This window comes from Podarcis bocagei, assembly GCF_964188305.1.
Source record: "Podarcis bocagei genome assembly, chromosome: 2".
Classification (NCBI taxonomy): Eukaryota; Metazoa; Chordata; class Lepidosauria; order Squamata; family Lacertidae; genus Podarcis; species Podarcis bocagei.
This window is the reverse complement of record NC_138126.1, coordinates 11,611,972-11,634,991: the sequence shown is the minus strand read 5'-3', so window position 1 is coordinate 11,634,991 and position 23,020 is coordinate 11,611,972. Positions and strand designations below refer to the sequence as shown.

Genomic DNA, 23,020 nt, shown 5'->3' with positions numbered 1-23,020 from the left:
ACCTGAAGCGTATGTAACCTGAAGCGTATGTAACCTGAGGTACCACTGTACATCACCTTGAGATCCTTGGAAAAAAGGTGCTCTAGACATGCAAATAAATAAGTACACACATAAAGCTGAAACCTCCAGCACCATAATTCAAAAGCATCAATTCTTTGGCGATCAGCCTTCTTTATGGTCCAGCTCTCACTTCCATACATCACTACTGGGAAAACCATAGCTTTTACTATACGGACCTTTGTTGGCAAGGTGATGTCTCTACTTTTTAAGATGCTGTCTAGGTTTGTCATTGCTTTTCTCCCAAGAAGCAGGCGTCTTTTAATTTCGTGGCTGCTGTCACCATCTGCAGTGATCATGAAGCCCAAGAAAGTAAAATCTCTCACTGCCTCCATTTCTTCCCCTTCTATTTGCCAGGAGGTGATGGGAGCAGTGGCCATGATCTTCGTTTTTTGATGTTGAGCTTCAGACCATATTTTGCGCTCTCCTCTTTCACCCTCAATAAAGGGTTCTTTAATTCCTCCTCACTTTCTGCCATCAAGGTTGTGTCATCTGCATATCTGAGGTTGTTAATATTTATTCCAGCAATCTTAATTGCGGCTAGGGGTTCATCCAGCCCAGCCTTTCGCATGATGAATTCTGCATATAAGTTAAATAAGCAGGGAGACAATATACAGCCTTGTCGTACCCCTTTCCCAATTTTGAACCAATCAGTTGTTCCATATCCAGTTCTAACTGTAGCTTCTTGTCCCACGTAGAGATTTCTCAGGAGACAGATGAGGTGATCAGGCACTGCCATTTCTAAGTTGGTATCTAAGGTGCTACTGGAAGGGGTTAAAGTGACAGAGCTGGGAGGCCTAGAGAGGCTTGGAGGACAGCACGCCACACACAAATACACACGCAGAGATTTCATAAATACGTATTTGAAGGAGGCTGCTGGCGGAGTGTAAATACCGGTGCCCTTTCCTGTTCTGCCATTGGGCTGCTCCCCCTGGAAACTGGTTCTGACCCAGAGGACTAGCTGCTTGCAGGAGGGGCAGCCGAATTGAAGGGCAGGAGCAGATCTCAAAGGAGCGGTGAGTTAAATGCATGGCGAGGGGGTGGTGTTGTTCAGCTCTTGCAAGCAAAAGGTGGGGCCTGGCCCCCTCCCCCGATCGCCCTGCCCTACTGCATGCAACCCCTCTTGCTCCCAGTTTGTTTAGGAACGGGGCGGAGACCGATTCAGGCTGAGCACAAACTGCATCTGAAACCCACCCCCCATAATTCTCAAAGAATTATGGGCACTGTAGTCTCTTAAAGGTTGCGGGGAAGTTGGAACTCTGCAGGGGGTAAACTCAATTTCATAGAATCATAGAATCATAGAGTTGGAAGAGACCACAAGGGCCATCGAGTCCAACCCCCTGCCAAGCAGGAAACCCCATCAGAGCACTCCTGACATATGGTTGTCAAGCCTCTGCTTAAAGACCTCCAAAGTAGGAGACTCCACCACACTCCTTGGCAGCAAATTCCACTGTCAAACAGCTCTTACTGTCAGGAAGTTCTTCCTAATGTTTAGGTGGAATCTTCTTTCTTGTAGTTTGGATCCATTGCTCCGTGTCCGCTTCTCTGGAGCAGCAGAAAACCACCTTTTTCCCTTCTCTATGTGACATCCTTTTATATATTTGAACATGGCTATCATATCACCCCTTAACCTCCTCTTCTCCAGGCTAAACATGCCCAGCTCCCTTAGCCGTTCCTCATAAGGCATCGTTTCCAGGCCTTTGACCATTTTGGTTGCCCTCCTCTGGACACGTTCCAGTTTGTCAGTGTTATTTATTTGGTTTTCCAAATTAAAACTTTACAGAGATATATCAAAACATAAATCATAAAAACAAGATTCCTAGGAATCTCCCGGACTTCCATCCTCCCCTTTGTGGGTCCTAGTGTTAATCATTTCCTCCCACGTCTTTTATGATACTCCAGATCCTTTGCCTCTTCCATTATGCCCAGAATTCAACCTTAAACTGCAAGTGATATTCCAATCCTACTAACGATTTTCGCTGTTTACAATGGTCTTTAAGATAAGTTATAAATTTCCCCCATTCCTTATTAAAATTTTGGTCTTCCTAATTTATAATTTGGCAGAATATTGGGATTATTTGATATGTATATGTATAATTTGGAATATTTAATGTGATTTGATTGGATTGTTAAAATGGAAAATTTAATTTAAATGATATATAATTTTTTTTTAAAAATGGTCTTCCTGACTTCTGACTCTTCCGGGCATTTTAGCCATTTCCACATAGTCCACAGGTGTCAAACACAAGGCCCGTGGGCCAAATCCGGCCCGCCAGACCTCGTCATGTGGCCCGTGTAGCCGCCACCGGCCGCCAGCCTTCACCTTTTATTCTCGGTTTTGTTTGGTTTTTTTTTGACACAAGAAAGCCGCCTCTTCAGCGCATGCGCGGCAGTCTACAAGCCAGAGAACGTCTGCCCTCTAGCGGTGCCGGCCGTTCTGCACGGGAAACCTCCACTTTACATGTCCTTTACATAGTCCTACAGATACAACCGGCCCTTTGAGGGTGACCAAACTGCTGATGCGGCCCCCGATGAATTTGAGTTTGACACCCCTGACATAGTCCATTAACTTCTCAGGTAGGGACTTTATCTTCTTTCCATCTCTGGGAGCAGCACCAAAGTGAACTCATTGGGGCGCAAGCCTGGGCAGTGTGTCCGGAGGTCCTGGGCCGCCCAGATGACAAGACCCTCCTCTTGGTCTCACTGATGGGGTGCAAAGGAAAGCAGAGCAAGGCGTTTGGCACCAATGCTCAGAGTAGGGCCACTGAACTCAGTAGACACGAGTAGCTTCAGTTCACCAATCTCAATGGTTCTACTCTGAACATGGAACGTAAGAGCCTTCTGGGTCATGCCTATGGCCCGTCTAGTCCAGCATTCAGTTCTTTTTAAAAAAATATAATATTTTTTATTAAATTTTCCATTTTAACAACCCAATCAAATCACAGTTACAGATAGGTAGCCGTGTTGGTCTGCCATAGTCAAAATAAAAAAATTCCTTCCAGTAGCACCTTAAAGACCAACTAAGTTAGTTCTTGGTATGAGCTTTTGTGTGCATGCACACTTCTTCAGATACACTGAAACAGAAGTTGCCAGATCCTTTTATATAGTGAGAAGGTGGGGAGGGGTATTACTCAGAAGGGTGGTGGGAATGGGAGATTGACAAATAGCTGAGATGAGCCTGTTGACGACTCTTAAAACCATGGAGAGACCTGGTCTGAACAAAGACATTGGATTCTTATCTCATTATACATGACTAAGCCATTTCTCACCTTCTCACCCCTTGCCTTTTCCTGTAAGACCTATTACAGTCGTTAAGAGTCGTCAACAGGCTCATCTCAGCTATCTGCCAATCTCCCATTCCCACCACCCTTCTGAGTAATACCCCTCCCCACCTTCTCACTATATAGAAGGATCTGGCAACTTCTGTTTCAGTGTATCTGAATAAGTGTGCATGCACACGAAAGCTCATACCAAGAACTAACTTAGTTGGTCTTTAAGGTGCTACTGGAAGGAATTTTTTTATTTCAATCAAATCACATTAAGTATTCCAAATTATACAAAAACATATCATATAGTCCAAATATTCCGCCAAATTATAAATTTTTGTTGGGGCTTCCCATGCTTCAAGTTCGGTGGGGTTAGAATCATCTTATGTTTCTGCTGCCTTGAGTTTCCAATAGCTCCTTCTTTAAATCTTCCTGTTGTTATCCTTCCTTATTTCGTGGCCTCTGAGTTGTTTCCACAGGCGAGTTGAAATAAACAATAATGTGCTTCTGTGTGAACTTTGTATGACTCTCCTTTTTTTTTTTTGCAGCTGGTAAGTCTGTTGCTTGCAGAATGTCCTCACACGCTGGTGTTTATGCCGAATCAATCCAAAAGTCCTTCTCTGGTGGCAGACGCCATCTTCACTCAGTTCCGATGAAATAAAATCTGGGCGTTTGCTCATTAATTTTCTCAGACAGGTTGCATCAAACATTAGAATCATAGAATCATAGAGTTGGAAGAGACCACAAGGGCCATCGAGTCCAACCCCCTGCCAAGCAGGAAACACCATCAGAGCACTCCTGACATATGGTTGTCAAGCCTCTGCTTAAAGACCTCCAAAGCAGGAGACTCCACCACACTCCTTGGCAGCAAATTCCACTGTCAAACAGCTCTTACTGTCTGGAAGTTCTTCCTAATGTTTAGGTGGAATCTTCTTTCTTGTAGTTTGGATCCATTGCTCCGTGTCCGCTTCTCTGGAGCAGCAGAAAACAACCTTTCTCCCTCCTCTATGTGACATCCTTTTATATATTTGAACATGGCTATCATATCACCCCTTAAGCTCCTCTTCTCCAGGCTAAACATGCCCAGCTCCCTTAGCCGTTCCTCATAAGGCATCGTTTCCAGGCCTTTGACCATTTTGGTTGCCCTCCTCTGGACACGTTCCAGTTTGTCAGTGTCCTTCTTGAACTGTGGTGCCCAGAACTGGACACAGTACTCCAGGTGAGGTCTGACCAGAGCAGAATACAGTGGCACTATTACTTCCCTTGATCTAGATGCTATACTCCTACTGATGCAGCCCAGAATTGCATTGGCTTTTTTAGCTGCCGCGTCACATTAGTCTTTCTAGGGGAGATTTGCCAAATTGGACAAAATTCGATCCGGCATTCTGTTCTTACAGTGGCTGAACAGACGTTTGTTGTGAACCTGCAAGCAGGACCTGACCACAAGAGCCTCTCCTCTTCTAAGGTTTCCAACAACTGGCGTTCAGGAGCATCTCTGCCTCCAAAGCAGAAGTCAAATAAGTTGGAGTTCTTGTTATTAAATATACCAAGAAAAAAGCACACCAAGAACCCTGGCCAATATACCATATTTTTCACTCTATAACACACACCAGACCATAACACGCACGTAGTTTTTAGAGGAAAACAAGAAAAAAAATATTCTAAACGAAACAGTGGATGTATGATTTTTGTGGTTTGTGCTGTGGCCACAGACATGTGATCTGACAGTGAGTTTGGAGTAGCCCAATGCAAAAATCCTGAGCATCCATGTGGATCCGTGCTTTGTAACCACGTTTTAAGTGGGGAGGGAAGGAAAAGCACTCAAGGGACAAGGATGTGTAAGTGGCTCCTCTCTTTTCCCACTTTGCTCCTTTAAAGCAAGCAGGCTCTCTGTTCCTCTCTCCCCCCCCCCCACTCAGCGGCTCTTTTCCCGCTTTGCTGTTTCAAAGCGAGCCACGGAGGAGGGAAGGAAGGGGAACCATGGATCCTCTGCTCACAACTGCAGCAGATCCCCACCACCACCCGTAGGCATTCGCTCCATAACACACACAGACATTTCCCCTTACTTTCTAGGAGGAAAAAAGTGAGTGTTATGGTGCAAAAAATACAGTAAGTTTCAAAAGTGGGAGTGGTCCCTACTCGCAAATCAATAGTCAATTGTAACAAAAACTAATCCATTCAAAAGTATGTATTCTGACAAGGATTACAAACTCAAATAGAGATTACAAACTCAAACTCATAAGGATATGTATAACACAATAATTCGTTACAGTATTAAAGATAAGAGTTTATGAGTAGAGATAAGTTCATGTTAGTCCATAGTCAGATTTGACGTGAAGGTCTTAGTTTCAATCATTGAGCAGAAGTCAGAAGTCAGTTATGGATCAGAAACCAGGACAGGGCGCTGTTTCGATGTATTCACCTTCATCAGCTGAAAGTATCAAACATTACATGAAAATACATTTAAATTCTAAATTATCATAAATTATAAAACAATATTATGCAACATTTGGTTCCTTACCTAATTTTTAAGGGGTCGTGTAAGTTTGAAGAATTCGTATAAATATATCCTATTCTGAAGCAGAAGTCAGCATGGAAGGTGGTTTGCTTGCCTTTGTTAGAAGTTGTTAAAGGGAGGCTGGATGGCTGCCTATCAGGGAGGTCGTTGCAGCGGTTTTCCTACGCTAGCCGGGTGATGGCGGTTGTTCTCCATCTGTGGATGTTTTATCCTGGAATATTTCATCTGTCCTGCCTCTGATATATTCCCCTCCCCTCCAGTATTTTACTCCTGTAATCTACTTCCAAGAGTTTTGGCTAAAGATCAGCCAATAAAATAATATAGGTCTCTGTGAACATTCTGTGACATCATTGCAACCTAGCCAATGAGGAGGGGTGGACAGGGGAGGGAACAGCAAGGATGACCTTCAGGTTATTGTTTCAGGAGCTGCACTCGTCCTTGGAGAAGCTGCCCTGCATTTCAACCTAAGTTCCTTTTGGATCTGCACAAGAGCAGAGAACCCCACGCAAGGGAGTCATGCAAGAGGACCATGAGGAGACCACAGTTCTGGATTCCCAACAGCGAGTCTTTCACGCTGAAAGAGGTATGCAATAAAGCAAAACATGAATAAGTGCTGTGCTGCAGCAAGCCAAAGACCTGTCTCCGGCAGGGGTGGGGAGTGAGTTCTAACCAGAAGAAAAGGGATCCCTCCATAGGATCAGGAGATATAGTCTAGTTTTGTAATGGAAAGTCTGCATGGAGCTCTGAAGCCCCAGAATGTCTCAGATTACAATCCCTGGCATCTCCACCTAGGACTAGGAGAGTTCCCTGTCTGAAACTCTGTAGAGCTGATGCCACAGTCACTACATACAATAATGAGGTTGACGGACCACAACGGCCTGATTCAGTTTGGGGCCATTTCTTATGTCTGTAAGAGCAGGAAGCAGATTTCGGCCAAAGTTTGGGTGCTGTTAAACTGTGAGAAGTGACTTTTAATGTGTGACATTTTAATGTATTTTTAATCTTTGTTGGAAGCTGCCCAGAGTGGCTGGGGAAGCCCAGCCAGATGGGCGGGGTACAAATAAATTATTATTATTATTATTATTATTATTGTTGTTGTTGTTGTTGTTGTTGTTGTTGTTGTTGTTGTTGTTGTTGTTGTTGTTGTTGTTCAAAAACCAAGGTACCACTGTATCACAAGGACAAATTGAAATCATCACAGTTCTCTCCTTCTTCCAGCAGGCAGTGACTCTCTCCGCAAGGGGAAGGCACAGACATTTCCCACAGAGCGTCCCACAGGATTGGAGGAGCCCCGCCAGGGCGTTACAGAAGGAGTGGTTTTTCATCCTCACCAAGGACTGGAGACACAGCAAAGAAGCTGCCCTTCGGAGGGAGAAAGAAACTCTGTTCCTTTCTGGGGCGGCTACGAAGGACTTGGTGGATCTACAGTACAACAGAGAATCCCCCCAGGAGAGATCCAGGAGGGCAGCGAAGGCCACAGCTGGAGGCCAGACTTTGTGATCAGTAGGAGGACCTATAAGAAACGGGACAAGCCATACAAATGCTCCGAGTGCGGGAAGAGCTTCAGCGTGAGCTCCGACATTATCCGCCACCAGAGAATCCACACGGGGGAGAAGCCGTACAAATGCCTGACCTGCGGGAAAGGCTTCAACCAGAACTCCCACCTGACGGCGCACCAGAGAACCCACACCGGGGAGAAGCCGTACAAGTGCTGGGAGTGCGGGAAAAGCTTCAGCCTGAGCTCAGACTTCACCAGGCACCAGAGGATCCACACAGGCGCCAAGCCATACAGATGCTCCGAGTGCGGGAAGGGCTTCATCCAGAAGTCGCACTACGTGACGCACACGAGGAGCCACACGGGCGAGAACCCGTTCCAGTGCCCCGAGTGCGGGAAAGGCTTCACGTCCAGCACGCTGCTCATCAGACACCAGAGAATCCACACGGGCGAGAAGCCGTTCAAGTGCTCTCACTGCGAGAAGAGGTTCTGCGCCAGCTCCAACCTCGTGACCCACATGCGGACCCACACCGGGGAGAAGCCGTTCCCCTGCCGCGAGTGCGGGAAGAGCTTCAGCCAGAAATCCACGCTGATCGCTCACGAGAGGACGCACACGGGCGAGAAGCCCTACAAGTGCTGGTGCGGGAAAATGTTCAGCAAAAGCTCGGACCTCCTAGCGCATGAGAGGACCCACACTGGCGAGAAGCCTTACGCCTGCCCAAGCTGCGGGAAGCACTTCCGGATGAGCTCGCACCTCGTAAGGCACCAGCGCGTCCACACCGGGGAGAAGCCGTACCAATGCTCCGAGTGCGGGAGGAGCTTCAGCGCCAGCTCGCATCTTATCAGACATCATAAAATCCACCTGAAAGCCAACTGGCAAGCAATGGAACGCAGGAGCGAGAGTCTTAATAGCACAAGGGTGGAAGACTGAGGAAATCCCGACTAAAGAATTGTGGCAAGAGAAACTGATGGCCTATGCAGAACTGGCAAAATTGACACATAAACTATGGGACAAGGATAAAAGGTAAAGGGACCCCTGACCATTAGGTCCAGTCGCGGATGACTCTGGGGTTGTGGCGCTCATCTCGCTTTATGGGCCGAGGGAACCAGAGCAGCTTCTGGCGAACCAGAGCAGCGCACGGAAACGGCGTTTACCTTCCCACCGGAGCGGTACCCATTTATCTACTTGCACTTTGACGTGTTTTCGAACTGCTAGATTGGCAGGAGCAGGAACCGAGCAACGGGAGCTCACCCCGTCATGGGGATTCGAACCGCAGACCTTCTGATCGGCAAAGTCCTAGGCTCTGTGGTTTAACCCACAGCACCACCCGCGTCCCTTTAAAGAGGAATGGGACTTTAAAGAGAAATGGGAACCTTTTACAAAGTACCTAAAGACTCAACCAAGTGACTTGGACTCCTTGGCAGGCTTTGAATGAACACTCACAAATTTTTTATTGATAATCATTAGTTAAATAAATTAAGGACTTATACAATTCTGTAACATGCAGAGAATGGCATTTGTGGAGAAACCAGAGATTGGAACTGAGGGGGGGTGGGGAGGGTGGGTTGTTTATGGGAGGGAGGGGGGAAATGAGGGGAAAAATTAAGGATGATATGTTTTAAGATAATATGTTTTGTTGAATTACCTAATAAAAAAATTAAACAAAAACAACAACAACAATGGAACACAGGAGTGCAGCGGGGACAAAATCCCACCGCTGACACAAGAGAAGGTGCAATTTCTCAGATGCTGGGCTCCTTGACACCAACAGGACTTACTTCTAAGTTAATGTGTTTTCGATTGCTTTACACTGAGCTGTCGTCCCTCGTTTTAGGTCTGGGCTGGTGTCAATAAGATGAGGTGGTTACATCAAGCCCGGGAAGAGTGTCAGTCAAGAATCTGTCCTGATTATGCACAAGGGAGACACAAAATGATGTCGTGCTCCATCCCCCAACCCATAAACACTATTCTGTAACTGGTTGGCCACTTCCAGAAATGGTAGCAGAGCCATTCTCAGACAGCTCTGCTCAGCACTTGCTTTCTTTGAAGGCTTCCTAGAGCGTTTTTCTTTAAGGAGGCGGCACCTTGCTCAAGATGACATCATCACAGAATAGCCACTCTAGAAAGCCTGCATGGAACACTCTGTGCTCTTCAGTGGGACAGTAGAGAGAGTCTGCAGCGTCTTACAGTTTGACTCCGCAGGTAGTGAAGAAGAATTAAAACCATGCTAAGCTAAGATAGTGGGCGCGGGTGGGTAAACCACAGAGCCTAGGACTTGCCGATCAGAAGGTCGGTGGTTCGAATCCCCGCAATCGGTCCCATCTCCTGCCAACCTAGCAGTTCGAAAGCATGTCAAAGTGCAAGTAGATCAATAGGTACCGCTCCGGCGGGAAGGTAAACGGCGTTTCCGTGCACTGCTCTGGTTCGCCAGAAGCGGCTTAGTCATGCTGGCCACATGACCCTGAAGCTGTACGCCGGCTTCCTCGGCCAATAAAGCGAGATGAGCACCGCAACCCCAGAGTCGGCCATGACTGGACCTAATGGTCAGGGGTCCCTTTACCTTAAGCTTTTTGTTTTTTAAAGGCAAAATTACACCACCCAATTGGCACTCAAAATCAGCCCCCTTGCGTCAAGGAAGGGCCGTAGCGCAGTGACAGAGCATCTGCTTTGAATGCAGAAGGCGGGAAAGACTCTCTCCCCGAAACCCTGGAGAGTCGTTGCCAGTCTGTGTTGACAACACTGAGCTAGATGGACTCTCCTTCCTTGGAGGTTCTTTAAGCAGAGGTCGGATGGAGCGCCGCAACACCAGTCACCTTTGACTGGACTTCACCATTTTTCCCCGTTAACATTCCTGCCTTGCAGGGGGTTGGAATAGATGACCCTCAGGGTCCCCTTCCAACAGTTCTGTGTTTCTAATGGTCTCGACTCCGTATGTTCCTCACGGCAAGGCCACCTCTATCCTCAGGCCTCTTGGAGAAGGCAAGACTTTTTGACAGTGTTCCCACATTTCAAGCATCTATTTTCTTTCCTGGGCAAAGGCAAATGGAGGGGAGGGGGGAAATCAACCCTGCCGAAAGCAGGATTTAACCCCCCTGCCCCATCGAGGGGGATTGAATGTTGCTGGGTGGGCTGCACTCACCAGTTCCCTGCAGGGAACCCCAAGAACTAACAAGGAGGGTTAAATCCTGATGTTTTAATTTGACTCCTCCAACTTCAACAGGAGGGTAGAAACTGCCTACTGACCTATCATCTGGAACCCTGATTGTATCAAATGATTGACAAGTGGGTGGTCCTACCTACCTGTCAAACCGGGGGGGGGGGGCAGGTAGGAGAAAGATCAGGCCTACAGTCCCTCACATCCTACTGTCGGGAACGCTGTTGGTCTAGTTGCCCCCTGCCCCAGGTAAGGTCTGCAGTGCCCGAGGTATCTCATCAGTGCAATATTTTAAATAATTGAATAGTGCATAGGATGTTTTGTCGAGGGTCAAGCTTGAAGTCCACCCTGAAGCAATCAGAGATGGGCCTCGTGTGGTCAGAGGGTGAGTGTCCTTTGGGGGCATATCCTCTGAGCCCCGTTTTTTCTCCCCACCCCCCACCAGTATGAAATCAAGCAAGATTATTTGTGGGTACATTATTTGTTCTTCTTTTTTGGGAACTTACCGTTACAATTCCCCCCCCCCACTAAAAACACAAATATACACATGCAAATATTTGTTTTCCCCCCTGCATCCCACGCTAACAAGACTGAACAATCAAGTTACATATTATTAAGTCTCTGCTTGGCACTCTGTAACTTTCCATTTGCCTGTCAGTATTGACAACGGTGCTATTAAATAATTGAAGGCAATCTAGTTTGCAGTGCAGCCAATTCCTTTGTGGGCTAATGGGCAGCCGTTGTAAGATTTGGGTTGTAGGAAAAAGGATGAAGGCATCTGTCTGTATGTCTATGTATGTATGTATTTCCTTTTGGCCTGGTGTTTCAGTTAAATGCTGACCCCAGCCTTGGTTTTATGGGTCCTCGCCTCATCACCTCCTTGAGCAACTTGGAATTTCACCCAGGTGAGTGAGGAGACTGTCCAAAGAGGATGCCGTGTTTGGTTCTCCTTCAGTAGCACATTGTGCTTCTTTGCACAGCAGGCGAATGACTCTCGCTTCCCGCTTTGCAGAGGGTTGGACTAGATGTCGCTTCCAACTGCAGCCCTGTGAATCTGGGGCTATACTGCAGACTGTTGGCAAAGGGACCCTATGCCTTTGCCGCTGGAAGAACACAAGTACTGATTGCCTGTTCATTCCTGGGCCCAATTCAAAGATGCTCACTTTAAAGCCCTAAATGCCGGAGGCCCCCAATATCTGAGAGAGTGCCTCCTTCCCGAAAGCCTCTCGGGTTTTAAGATCAGCAGAGAGGACCTTGAGGTATAGTTTTGCCTCCGTCAGAAGTTCAAGGATGGTGGCGGCCCAGCAGAAGCGCGCCTGGTACCTTCATTGCAGCTCTTTTTTTCCCTGGACTCTTTTTTTCCCTGGACTCTTTTTTTCCCTGGACTCTTTTTTTCCCTGGACTGTGACACCAGACGGGTGTGTGGGCTGGGTGATATACCGTCCAAAACTGGTTTGGAGTCCATATCGTGATATTGGTTTCCTAGTTTTTTACCTGGCAATATATTGCAAACCATGGCGTGCTCTGCAAAAATTACAATGTGGGAAAACTGTGAAGCCAGCCACTGCTTCCCCATAGCTTCATCCTTATTCCAGACATTGTGATATATCGGAATATCGTGAAGTTTAGCTGGTGATATATCACCAAGTTGAAAGCCAGATATAGCTATAGCTGTCAACTTTCAGATTTGAAAATAAGGGATCAGCAGCCTCACCCGTCCTGGGGACAGTCTACGGGATATCTAACAATCCGGGATAGCAGCAGGAAGCAGCAGGAAACGACGCTGGAATAAGGGAATTTCCTGCAAAAAAAGGGAAGGTTGACAGCTATGGATATAGCCCAGCCCTACTATTTGCTGCTACATAGTTCCAGACATTGTGATAGATCGGTATATCGCGATGCTGAAAAGCAGGTATCGACCCAAACAAAGTGTGAGGGCCCACCCTATTCCTGCAGTGGTGATCTGTTTTAACTATAATACGGAATTTAAAATTGTAATCTCCCCTGGGACCTGCTGGCGAAGAAGAGTGGGGAATAAATGTCACACCGGATGGATGCCCCAGCAGGAACCCCCCCCCCCCCCAAATGCAACTTTCCCCATTCTGACAGGGGAAAGGGGATATTGCGGAGCTGGGGGAAATGGCAAAAAGGGCAGCCGGAATGATTCAGGGAGGTCCTAGAGGCCTCCCACGTCCTTCCCAAAACCTAGTTAGTCCTTCCCCAGCTTTGGGAAGGAGGTGGGAGGCTTCTAGGACCCTGGCCCTTCAAATAACCAGCTTTGGGAAGGCAACGTGAGGGCTGGTGTGGGTGTGGAATCCCTGTTGTGTTCAGTGGGGCTTCCAGCCAAGTGGGTTTAGCAGGAGTGGGGGACCGGAGGCGGTCAATGTGCCAGATCTTTCTCTTTTTCCCCGCACGCCATGTAGAAAGGTGGACAGGCCAAACCTCTCATAGCACCTTGACCCCAGGTGACCCATTTCTGCACAGCACAATGTACCAAAGCATCAACTCTCTGCTGCTTTATGCCCACACTTGGCATCACGCATGACATACGGGGAGCAGGCGAGCACGGCTTGGCCAGACAGGGAGGCCTGGTGGCCACAGTGGCCCAGAGTGCCTTCCATCAGCTTCAGCTGATGGCCCAGCTACGCCCCTATTGGGACAAGGATAGCCTAACTACCGTTGTCCATGCTCTGGCAACTTCAAGGTTAGATTACTGCAATGCGTTATACGTAGGGCTGCCTGTGATGACGGTTCGGAAACTTCAGGTAGTGCAGAATTCAGCGGCCAGGTTGCTCACCAGAGCAAGACGCTTTGAGCATATTACATCAATCCTGGTCTGACTGCATTGGCAACCGATTAGTTTCTCGGCCCAATTCAAAGTGCTGGTTTTGACCTATAAAGCCTTAAACGGCTCAGGACTGCAATACCTCTTTCCATATGAACCTACCCAGACCCTGAGAACATCTTCTGAGGCCCTCCTTTGTGTGTCACCTCCTCGAGAGGTTTAGAGGGTTGCAACATGAGAACGGGGCCTTCTCTGCAGTGGCTCCCCATCTGTGGAATGGTCTCCCCAGGAAAGTTCGCCTGGCACCTTCATTGTACACCTTTAGGTGCCAGGCAAAAACGTTCCTTTTTAACCAGGCCTTTGGTTGATCTGATTTACATCCTATGCCCTTTTAAAATGTGTTTTTTTGTGGTGGGTGGGGGGCTACTGGGTGGTTGTTTTTATTTTTATTACGTATTTTGTGGTTTTATTTCTTGATTTTATTCTGTGAACCGCCCTGAGACCCCCAGGTATAGGGCGGTATATAAATTCTAATAATAATAAGCGAACCTTCCCCCTCCGCAAGGGGACTGTTGGCGAACATTCCATAACATCAGGACAATGCTTGGAAGCAACTCTCTTATTTCTCCTCGCGGCAAATAAAGCCAGCCCTCACGTGAATGTTTACTTCGTTCAAGATTTATTTTGCAGCCACCGCCACCAAGACAGGATGGGCGGTTGGTCACAGGAAGGCATTCTACCTACCCAACCTTGTAAAAAATCCACCACCTTTCCGCAAAGTCCCATTTCCAAAGGACACATCTCCCCACCCCCATGAAAGATTCCTTGCTCAGACCATAAGAAGTTCAGCACAAGCAACATGAACAGGAGTTACCCCTTACACGGAAGCTGATTGGTGCCTGCGGCACTTTCCCAGAATTCCAGTGGCTCTTTAGTCTGTTTTGGACATGGGGAGAAGGGGGGGGGGAAGAGAGCCAGTGCTGTGGATCCCACTCAAGCCCCACTCGCTCGACCCCCTCTTTTGGCTTCCGAGACACCTCCAAATATCATGTGTATGCATATAAACTTTCAAACCTATCTTGGCACAGATGAGGACTAGAAACTTACTTTGATTTTTTTAAAAAGCCAAACTCATCAACAGGAGGCGGAATTCTTTGTCAGATCCCAATTTCGGCACATACATTGGGCAAAAGTTAGTAGTCCACAAACACAAAGTAATAAGTATACTCGGGAGACGGGCTAAGTTAGTCACTTGTGGAAAACGGCAGCAAAAAGCCGTTTTCGTAAAACGTCCACGCTAGTCGCTCGGGGCGCGTTAAGAATTGGTACCAAGCGAACAGGCTTAAGCCAGGGGTGCTGTCAGGGCAGAGCTTGAGGGCAGAGGTCCAGGGCCTACTCAGCAGAAGGAGCAGAGGAGAAGGCCTTCAAACACAGCAGGACTGGCTCGCCGCATTTTGAAGTAATGCACTTTGCCATTTACAAAACAAAAACCGGAAAGTCCCATCGTGTCAAATTACCTCGCCCTATAAGTAGCCCCACTCGGTGTGGAGAAGGACACACATATGCCCCACCCTCACGTCCTTCTGCGTAGCGATCCTTTGAGCCGCTTCCGCCGCTTCCTCCTTCGCAGGAAGTCCGATTTCGGCCGGGCCGAAGCCTTTCCCGCCCTCCAAGTGCTGTGGGTACAGTTTCTGCCTCGTGTGCCTCCTCTCGTGGGTGCTGCAGTGAGACCTCTGGCTGAAGCCCTTGCCGCAGTCCAGGCACTTGAAGGGCTTCTCCCCCGTGTGGGTCCTCCGGTGGCGGACCAGATCCGAGCGGTGGCGGAACGTCTTCCCGCAGTCCGAGCAGTTGTAGGGCCTCTCCTTGGCGTGCATCCGCTGGTGGCGGCCTAGGAGCGAGGGCTCGCTGAACTTCCGCCCGCAATCCGGACAGCGGTAGGGCTTGTCGCTGGCCGTATGGGTCCTCTTGTGCACCACCAGGTTCGAGCTGTCGCTGAACCCTTTGCCGCAGTACGAGCACTTGTAGGGCTTCTCGCCCGTGTGGGTCCTCCGGTGGCGGACCAGGTACGAGTTCTGGCAGAAGCTTTTGCCGCAGTCCAAGCACTGGTACAGCTTCTTCTCTGAGTGGATTCTCCGGTGTGCGATGAGGTTGGAGCGGTCGCTGAAGCTTCTCCCGCAGTGCAGGCACTGGAAAGGTTTTTCCCCCGTGTGGGTTCTCCGGTGTTTAAGGAGGTCAGAGCTCCGGCCAAACGCTTTCCCGCACTCGGTGCACACTTTCCTCCTCCGGTCCTTGTGGATCCTCTCTTGAGCCACCAGGTCGCCAAGTTTCGGGACAACTCCCGGAAAGGCTACCGGTTTGCACTCCCCGTCTCCCAAGGGGACGTCGTGTGGATTCTCTGATTTGTGTTGGTTTTCAAAGGAGCCCAACTGCTCAGGACATAGGAAAGGGTTCTCTCCGTACGACCCGGAAGGCCCAGTTTTCTCAGAACATCTCATCCGAGGTTTCTCTTCTTCATTCTCACTCGCCCACCCATCGCCTGCTGGGAATTAAGAGAAGGGAGAGACACATCGGTCATTCCTTGCAAATCAGAGAACTGAATGATGAACTGATTTCTTTATAGAACGCAAAGAGAGACTGGGCTGCTGGGCCAAGCCAAGGACCCATCTCATCCAGCATAAATGTTCACAGATGCAGGACAGATAAAATAACTTCTCCACGTGGCACACAGTTCATCTTTGGAACTTGGTCTCACAGGAGGAAGTGGAGACCACCAACTCAGATGACTTTAGAAGAAGCCTGGTCCTGAACAGGGTAACTGTGCCCTGAAGGACCAGGTGCACAGCCTGGGAGTGATTTTGGACTCACAGCTGTCCATGGAGTCACAGGTCAGTTCTGTGTCCAGGGCAGCTGTCTACCAGCTCCATCTGGTACGCAGGCTGAGACCCTACCTGCCCGCAGACTGTCTTGCCAGAGTGGTGCATGCTCTGGTTATCTCTCTCTTGGACTACTGCAATGCCCTCTACGTAGGGCTACCTTTGAAGGTGACCCGGAAACTGCAACTAATCCAGAATGCGGCAGCTAGACTGGTGACTGGGAGTGGCCACCAAGACCATATACTGTAACACCAGTCCTTGAAAGACCTACATTGGCTCCCACTACATTTCTGAGCACAATTCAAAATGTTGGTGCTCACTTTTAAAGCCTTAAAAGGACTTGGCCCAGTACACCTGAAGGAGCGTCTTCATTTTTGAAAGGTTCAGCCTGCCATCTTGATTCAAAATGGCGTCCAGTGGTATCCATACACAACACCCTGCTCTTTTTCAAAAAATTTCAGAATTTTGTGCAGAATTTGGCTGTGATATCCAAATGTGTCCCGTTCAGTAGAGGATAAACAACCTTCCCAAATATATAGTAGAAATAAAATATCTTTTATTTCTCTCCACCCCCACCGTCCAGCCTGGACACTGAGGTCCAGCTCTGAGGGCCCTCACTGCAAGAAGTGAGGTTACAGGAAACCAGGCAGAGGGCCTTCTCGGCAGTGGTGCCCGACCTGTGAAACTGGGCAAAGGCCTAGGCCGTGTTTTGTCAGAGTACCCTGTTATATTTATTTATGATAGCTCTGATATGCTGTGGGGGGTTTTAACCTCAGGCGATGAAAAACTAACACCCTGCAGGGGTTCCCAAGAAGAGTAAAATACCACAAAAACAAGAGAATATAATAAAACAGTTAGAATGTGATCAGTAAAAGAGAAATACCATTGCAAATTAAAAGCAAGGCATTTTATTTTTTTTAAAGAAGGCTTCATAACTCACCAAAAGAGCAGGGGTGGGAAATGTGGCCCTCTGCGCACCTTTAACTGGCCCTTGGAACCTTCTCGAGGCCACACCCCCTGCACAGGCATGAGGAATACTTACCCACTGAGCTGCCGTCACTGTCCTGCTTTGCCTCCCTGTACAGCTGCCACAGCCCCGCGTCTGATGGAGCCTGCTCCGCCTTGGGCATTTCCTGAAAAGGCTTTGAGATCTAGAACCACAAGGGAGAACGAAGAAGGTTTGCGGAAGACACAAGGCAGACTAAAGGGAAGGTTTCTTCACACAGAGAACAGAGTTAAACTGCGGGACTCCCTGCCACAAGGAGGAAGAGGAGCCACCAATTAGGCCGGCCTTAAAATAGGATTCTAAAACAAATTCTTCACATGTTGAATATGTAATTCTCGGGAAATCATTTCTGGTGATGGTGTGTGTGTGTGTGTATGTGTGTCTCTGTGCTGTCTACATCCTAACACATACATAGCGCTGAAAGGTAAGTCAGGTCACAAGCAGTCCATATGAGATTCTAACACAACGTTTAGTGAATTTTCTGATGTTGACCATCCTTCTGAAGCAGAAGGCAGTGCATCTGTAGAAAGGAGTGACTGAAGGTTTGGGTTGCTGCAACTCTAATAAATTCTTGACCTCTGTTGGGCCCTGTTCCTGCAGGAAGACACATGTTTGTATTCCAGGCAGATGCTCCTAATCCAGGACTAATTCCGGATGCAGATGCTGTAGGAGTCACAGTTGTGTTAACCACCTGCACCTACAAAGGTCAAGAATTTATTAGAGTTGGCTATTATGTGAACAGTGAATATACTGAAGCAGAACTGAGAGAAAATCCTCTGGTAAAACCAGATTTTTCTAAGCTCCAGAGGAATATTTTGGCATCTAACCCCAGGGTCATAAGATTCCACATTAATTGGGAGGACAACACTGAAAAACTGACAGATGCAGAGCGCAGCAACCCAAACCTTCAGTCACTCCTTTCTACAGATGCACTGCCTTCTGCTTCAAAAGGATGGTCAACATCAGAAAATTCACTAAATGTTATGTTAGAATCTCATATGGACTGCTTGTGACCTGACTTACCTTTCAGCGCTATGTACCATAGATTCCAGCGTATTAGGCGACTGGGCGTCGATTTAGGGTTGATTTATATGCCTAGTCTTATACGTGGCAGTTTCGCTGGGCAGCGGCAGTGGGCGGCGGACTCCCCACCAGGAGGAAGCTCCCTGGTGAAGCTGCCCAGCGATGCTAAGCTGGCTTCACTGGGCGGCTTTCTCCCGGCGCGGAGCCCGTCGCCAATGCCACTGCCCAGCGAACCTATTCCCGGAGTATAAGACAGCCCCCGACTTTTTGGAGGATTTCCCAAGGTTAAAAAGTCGTCTTATACGCTGGAAAAGGTCCATATAGTTAAAGCTATGGTTTTCCCAGTAGTGATGTATGGAAGTGAGAGCTGGACCATAAAGAAGGCTGATCGCCGAAGAATGGATGCTTTTGAATTATGGTGCTGGAGGAGACTCTTGAGAGTCCCATGGACTGCAAGAAGATCAAACCTCTCCATTCTGAAGGAAATCAGCCCTGAGTGCTCACTGGAAGGACAGATCCTGAAGCTGAGGCTCCAATACTTTGAAGAGAAGAGAAGACTCCCTGGAAAAGACCCTGATGTTGGGAAAGATGGAGGGCACGAGGAGAAGGGGACGACAGAGGACGAGATGGTTGGACAGTGTTCTCGAAGCTACCAGCATGAGTTTGACCAAACTGGGGGAGGCAGTGGAAGACAGGAGTGCCTGGCGTGCTCTGGTCCAGGGGGTCACGAAGAGTCGGACACGACTAAACGACTAAACAACAACAAAGCCCTCGGTATGTATCAGGTCACACATTTCATCCTTAGTACCTCTTAGTACCACGACTAAACGACTAAACAACAAATACGCTGGAATCTACGGTATGTGTTAGGATGTAGACAGGCTTAAAATAGGATTTGGCAGATTGAGAGGGGAGACGGTTGTCGACGGCTACTATGAGCCACAATGGCTATGCTCTCCCCGCTGCGGTTAGGGGCCCTGCTTCTGCCACCCTCCAAAGTCCTGAGGGGCGGAGAGCTGCCTCACCTGCTGCTCCCACCTCTTGGGCTCCCGGGGCCTCCTCAGGAAGCCCTCGGCCAGGGCCACCGCCTGGGCGCAGGTCTCCGGCCCCCATTCCCTCACCCAACTCTGGATCTCGGGCGGCAGGATGGTCAGGAACTGCTCCAGGATCAGCAGCTCCAGGATTTGCTCCTTGGAGTGCCGCTCGGGCTCCAGCCATTGGCGGCACAGTTCCCGCAGCCGGACGCAGACCTCGCGAGGCCCCTCGGCCTCCCGGTAGCCAAACTGCCGGAAGCGCCGGCGCTGGGACTCGGCGCTGACCAGGCCCGGCCTCGAGCTCTCAGCCTTTAACTTCCCGCTGGCGCCGTCGCCCCTCTCTCTGCCTTCCGGAGGGTGTTGGGGGGCTGGCTGCGGCTCTCCCAAGAAGGGCCGGGCCGCCCAGTCCCCTCGGGGCCACATCCAGGCATCGGCAGCTCCCTCAAAGGCCTTGCTGCTCTCCTCCCACGCCGCGGGCAGCTGCGTGTTGCCCCAGCCCGGGTGCGGGGACTGAACCGCCTTCAGGAACTCCTGCCAGGGACCGTCCCAGCCCTGCGGGATCCCGTCCCCTGGCTCCTGCTTGACTTGTTGTGATGCCGGCCGTCGCAGGAGCTCCGCCGCCATGCTGGCCGGAACGGTTTTCCTGGCTCTTTTGTTGACGTCCTTGTCGGGTTTGGGGCCTGCTGCGTCGTCTTCCTCCTCGCCCGTTCTCTCTCCGGGCTGAGGCCCTTGCTCAAGCACTGGCTGGTAGGGAAGGGCTAAGGACATGGCGGCGCCACTTCCTACGGCGGCCATCTTCTCCCTCTCTCGGCCTAGAAATGTTAAGAACGCAACAAAATCACCTCTCCAGATCAGGCCTAGCTTAGCCCGGTTCTCGGTTTCCTACCATGAGCAGCCTGACTACCTCAGAAGGCGGCAGGCTCTCTTTAAAGCAGAGGTTGGAGGTAGTAATAAAGCAGAGGTTGGATGGTAGTAATAAAAAAAGAACAATAAAAAGCCTAATGGAGCTGGATATAGGAAGCTACTTTATATACAACAGCAGCCCTCCTGCGTTTCAGGTGATGCCTTCCCAGCCATACTTGGACATGCCAGGGATTTAACCTGGAACCTTCCGCATGAAGGGCAGAATCTCTAACTGTTCCTCCTTCTCCAGCATCTACAAATAATAAAACTACAGAGTTGGAGAGGCTCAGAGTCATTGAGTCCAACCCCCTGCAATGAATGCAATTTCAGACACAGAGACTTTCCTGTTAGATTATCATGGCTACTGGCGATCTAAAACTCTGTCCACCTTGGAAAACAGATTTAATTTAAGGAAGAGCTTTGAGTTGCTAACAATTATTATTGTCACCGATTTATTCATCGCCTTCTGAACCACCCTCTCTCATGGTGATTTACAAACAAGGTAATTAAAAGCAGTGAAAACAGACAAAGGTAACAAATGGGTTTATAACAAAACTAAAATCCCTAGCAAAGAAGACACTTGTGGTAAAGACTCCCTTTATCCAGCTGGGAAATCCTGTTGGAATAAAAATGTCTTCCATGGTTCCCCAAAGTGCAGATTGACAGGGATGCTATTCCACAGAACAGGGGCAGCCACACTACAGGCCCTGCTCTGAGCTTATGTACAGTGGGCTTCTGAGATCTTTGGAATTTGCAGTAATTTTTCCTCCAGACGGCAGCAATGTGCTGGGTACAGAAGGGATAAGGAGGTCTCTTAAGTTGTGGTACATGGAAACCACAAGGAAGTTACCAGCATTTCTATTCTCTGGCAACGCTCCTGTGCTACTAACAGCCTCACACACACACTGGGTTCAACAGGTGCAGCTCCCCACCCAGATCACTGGGCAATCAGATGTAAAAGTGACTGTGGGTTCCCTGTTGCAGTTATGCAGAAGGGGCAGACCGGAACCAGCACGGCTTGCGGAAGGGCAGTGCTTGGCATGTGACCTATGGGTCTCCGGCACACTCCGGCCGAGTGTGCAGCACCGGCATTAAATGTTATCTTATGATGCCTCCTGTTTCCCTGCTCACTGCAGTCAATACCAAGCTATTTCTTTTTATATAATAATAATAATAATAATAATAATAATAATAATAATAATAATAATAATAATAATTTATTTGTACCCCGCCCATCTGGCTGGGCTTCCCCAGCCACTCTGGGCGGCTTCCACAGAAACCAAAAAAACACTAAAATATCATACATTAAAAACTTCCCTGAAATTTATTGATTTATTAAATTTGTTAGTCGCTTTATCTTGCCCAGGACAACCCAAAGCAACTTAAACACTGATTGAAATGGGAGCTGCAAGGAACCAATGGCCTGATTCAGAAAAAGGGCAGCTTCCTCTCTTCCTCAAGGTTAACTGCAGCCATCAAATATATAAAAAAGGAAAACATAAAAGCCAACAGCGATCGAACCCTCAAAACAAACTGATCCAACTAAAAGGGGAAGGGCGTAAACAGCTCAGAGGCAGGACAGCTCAGAGGCAGGACAGCTGTTCTGCATGCAGAAGGTCCCAGGTAGGGCTGGGAGAGGGTGTGCCCTGCCTGAGACCCTGGAATGCATCAAACGACGCTCTACTCATAATAGATCCACTCAAATGAATGAACCTAGATTAGTCATGTCTGCTCACTTTAGTGGATCTGCCTTGAGCAAGACTAGAAATGGCACCATGGGAGAGCTGCTGCCAGTCAGTGTAGGCAAGTCTCAGGCAAATGGAGCAACTTGGTATAAGCAGCTTCCTTTGTTCCTTTGCAACTTGTCCCCAAGGAACGAGAAACAAAATTAAATAAACTTGTCAAAAAAATCCCCTCTTCTGCACAACTGCTAAAAGACCCAGGAATCTCCCTTTCCTTGAGAAGGTACCTTCTAGGGAGTCAGACCCCTGGCCCACCAAGCTAAATACGGTCTACACAGACTGGCAGCAGCTCTGGAGGGTTTGGGGGCAAGGGGCAACCCGACCTGGAGATGCTGGGGACTGAACCTGGCACCTCCTGCATGCAGTACAGATGCTCTACCCCTGAGCTATGCCCCTTTCGGTGAGAACTAGTAACACCTCCGCGCTTCACCTGCTGAACATCTGCCTGCTGCGCTCAAAAAAGAACAACACACAGAAACCAGATTTGGGAACCTGCGAGAGGAAAATGAGCAGCTAGAGATGGATGCAGGGTTAGTGACAGAAACAGCCCACAAATCCTAACCTGCAAAGGCATATATGCATTTTTAACCCCCCCCCCACGCCACGGCAGGATCCCCTCGCCCCCCCCCACCCAGGGGACCCCCCCCAACCCCCCGCTCCCATTTTCCAAATCTCAAGGCTTTGCTTCCCCTCCTCCTCCTCGCCCGCTCGTCTGCCTTTTGTCCTTCAATGCAGAAGCCCCAGCTTAAGGCTCACCCTTGGAAGGCAGCACCCCCTCCCCCACGTGGGAGGCAGGAGGCGGGGCAGGAAGGAAGGAAGCCAGGAAGAAAGAACCCTTCTCTATGGATCGCCTTCACTTCCTGCTCCCGGGTTTTCCCGCGACTTGTCTAGGCCCACGCGGCTCTTTGGCCATATTAACTCTTTCAGCACCACATCACCGCAGGCACTTGTCCTCGCCAGTCTCTCAGAGTGATTCATTTAAAAAAAAAAAAAGGTTCCATTTTTATATGAAAATTTTGCAATTGGCTTTGAACACATCCTTCCCGAGAGAGAGAGACAAATAACAAACTTACTGGCCCGACTAATATGTTTTGGCTATTGTATGCGCTGCAGGGATGTTGATTTATTGGTTTTTGGTTTTAAATCATCACCTGCTTTTATCT

General features: G+C 48.8%; 2 protein-coding genes and 1 long non-coding RNA gene across 9 annotated transcripts in view; 1 reads left to right on the top strand and 2 right to left on the bottom strand.

Moving 5' to 3' along the window:
- The window catches only part of LOC308581354, a 106,709-nt gene extending 104,092 nt beyond the window's left edge, over window positions 1–2,617 (bottom strand). Inside the window, exon 1 of the long non-coding RNA XR_014005002.1 lies at window positions 2,282–2,617. This is a non-coding gene — a long non-coding RNA (uncharacterized lncRNA). The remainder of the gene's footprint in view (window positions 1–2,281) is intronic.
- Window positions 774–8,444, top strand: LOC308580901 (uncharacterized protein). Of its 3 annotated transcripts, none has more exons than XM_081183187.1 (3): window positions 774–1,073; window positions 6,265–6,424; window positions 7,063–8,444. In XM_081183187.1, the coding sequence occupies exons 2-3, from the start codon at window positions 6,358–6,360 to the stop codon at window positions 8,265–8,267; spliced, it is 1,272 nt and encodes a 423-aa protein (XP_081039313.1). In that variant the 5' UTR covers window positions 774–1,073; window positions 6,265–6,357; the 3' UTR covers window positions 8,268–8,444. The 3 variants fall into 3 exon arrangements, with proteins under 3 accessions (XP_081039313.1, XP_081039311.1, XP_081039312.1); XM_081183185.1 differs by having other exon boundaries at window positions 780–1,073; window positions 7,060–8,444; XM_081183186.1 differs by lacking the exon at window positions 774–1,073 and having other exon boundaries at window positions 5,751–6,424; window positions 7,060–8,444.
- A 6,181-nt stretch (window positions 8,445–14,625) lies between these two features.
- The window catches only part of LOC308580523 (uncharacterized protein), a 37,198-nt gene continuing 28,803 nt past the window's right edge, over window positions 14,626–23,020 (bottom strand). For 2 of the 5 annotated variants that reach the window (XM_081182296.1, XM_081182294.1), the window contains 3 exons: window positions 19,204–20,024; window positions 17,192–17,300; window positions 14,626–15,815 (listed from right to left, as the gene is read on the bottom strand). In XM_081182296.1, the coding sequence (XP_081038422.1) occupies window positions 14,800–15,815; window positions 17,192–17,300; window positions 19,204–20,024 (1,946 nt within the window). In that variant the 3' untranslated portion in view covers window positions 14,626–14,799. Of the gene's footprint in view, window positions 15,816–17,191; window positions 17,301–19,203; window positions 20,025–22,180; window positions 22,452–22,613; window positions 22,783–23,020 lie in introns of those variants that run through there. The other 3 variants (XM_081182297.1, XM_081182298.1, XM_081182295.1) reach the window with 3 other exon arrangements.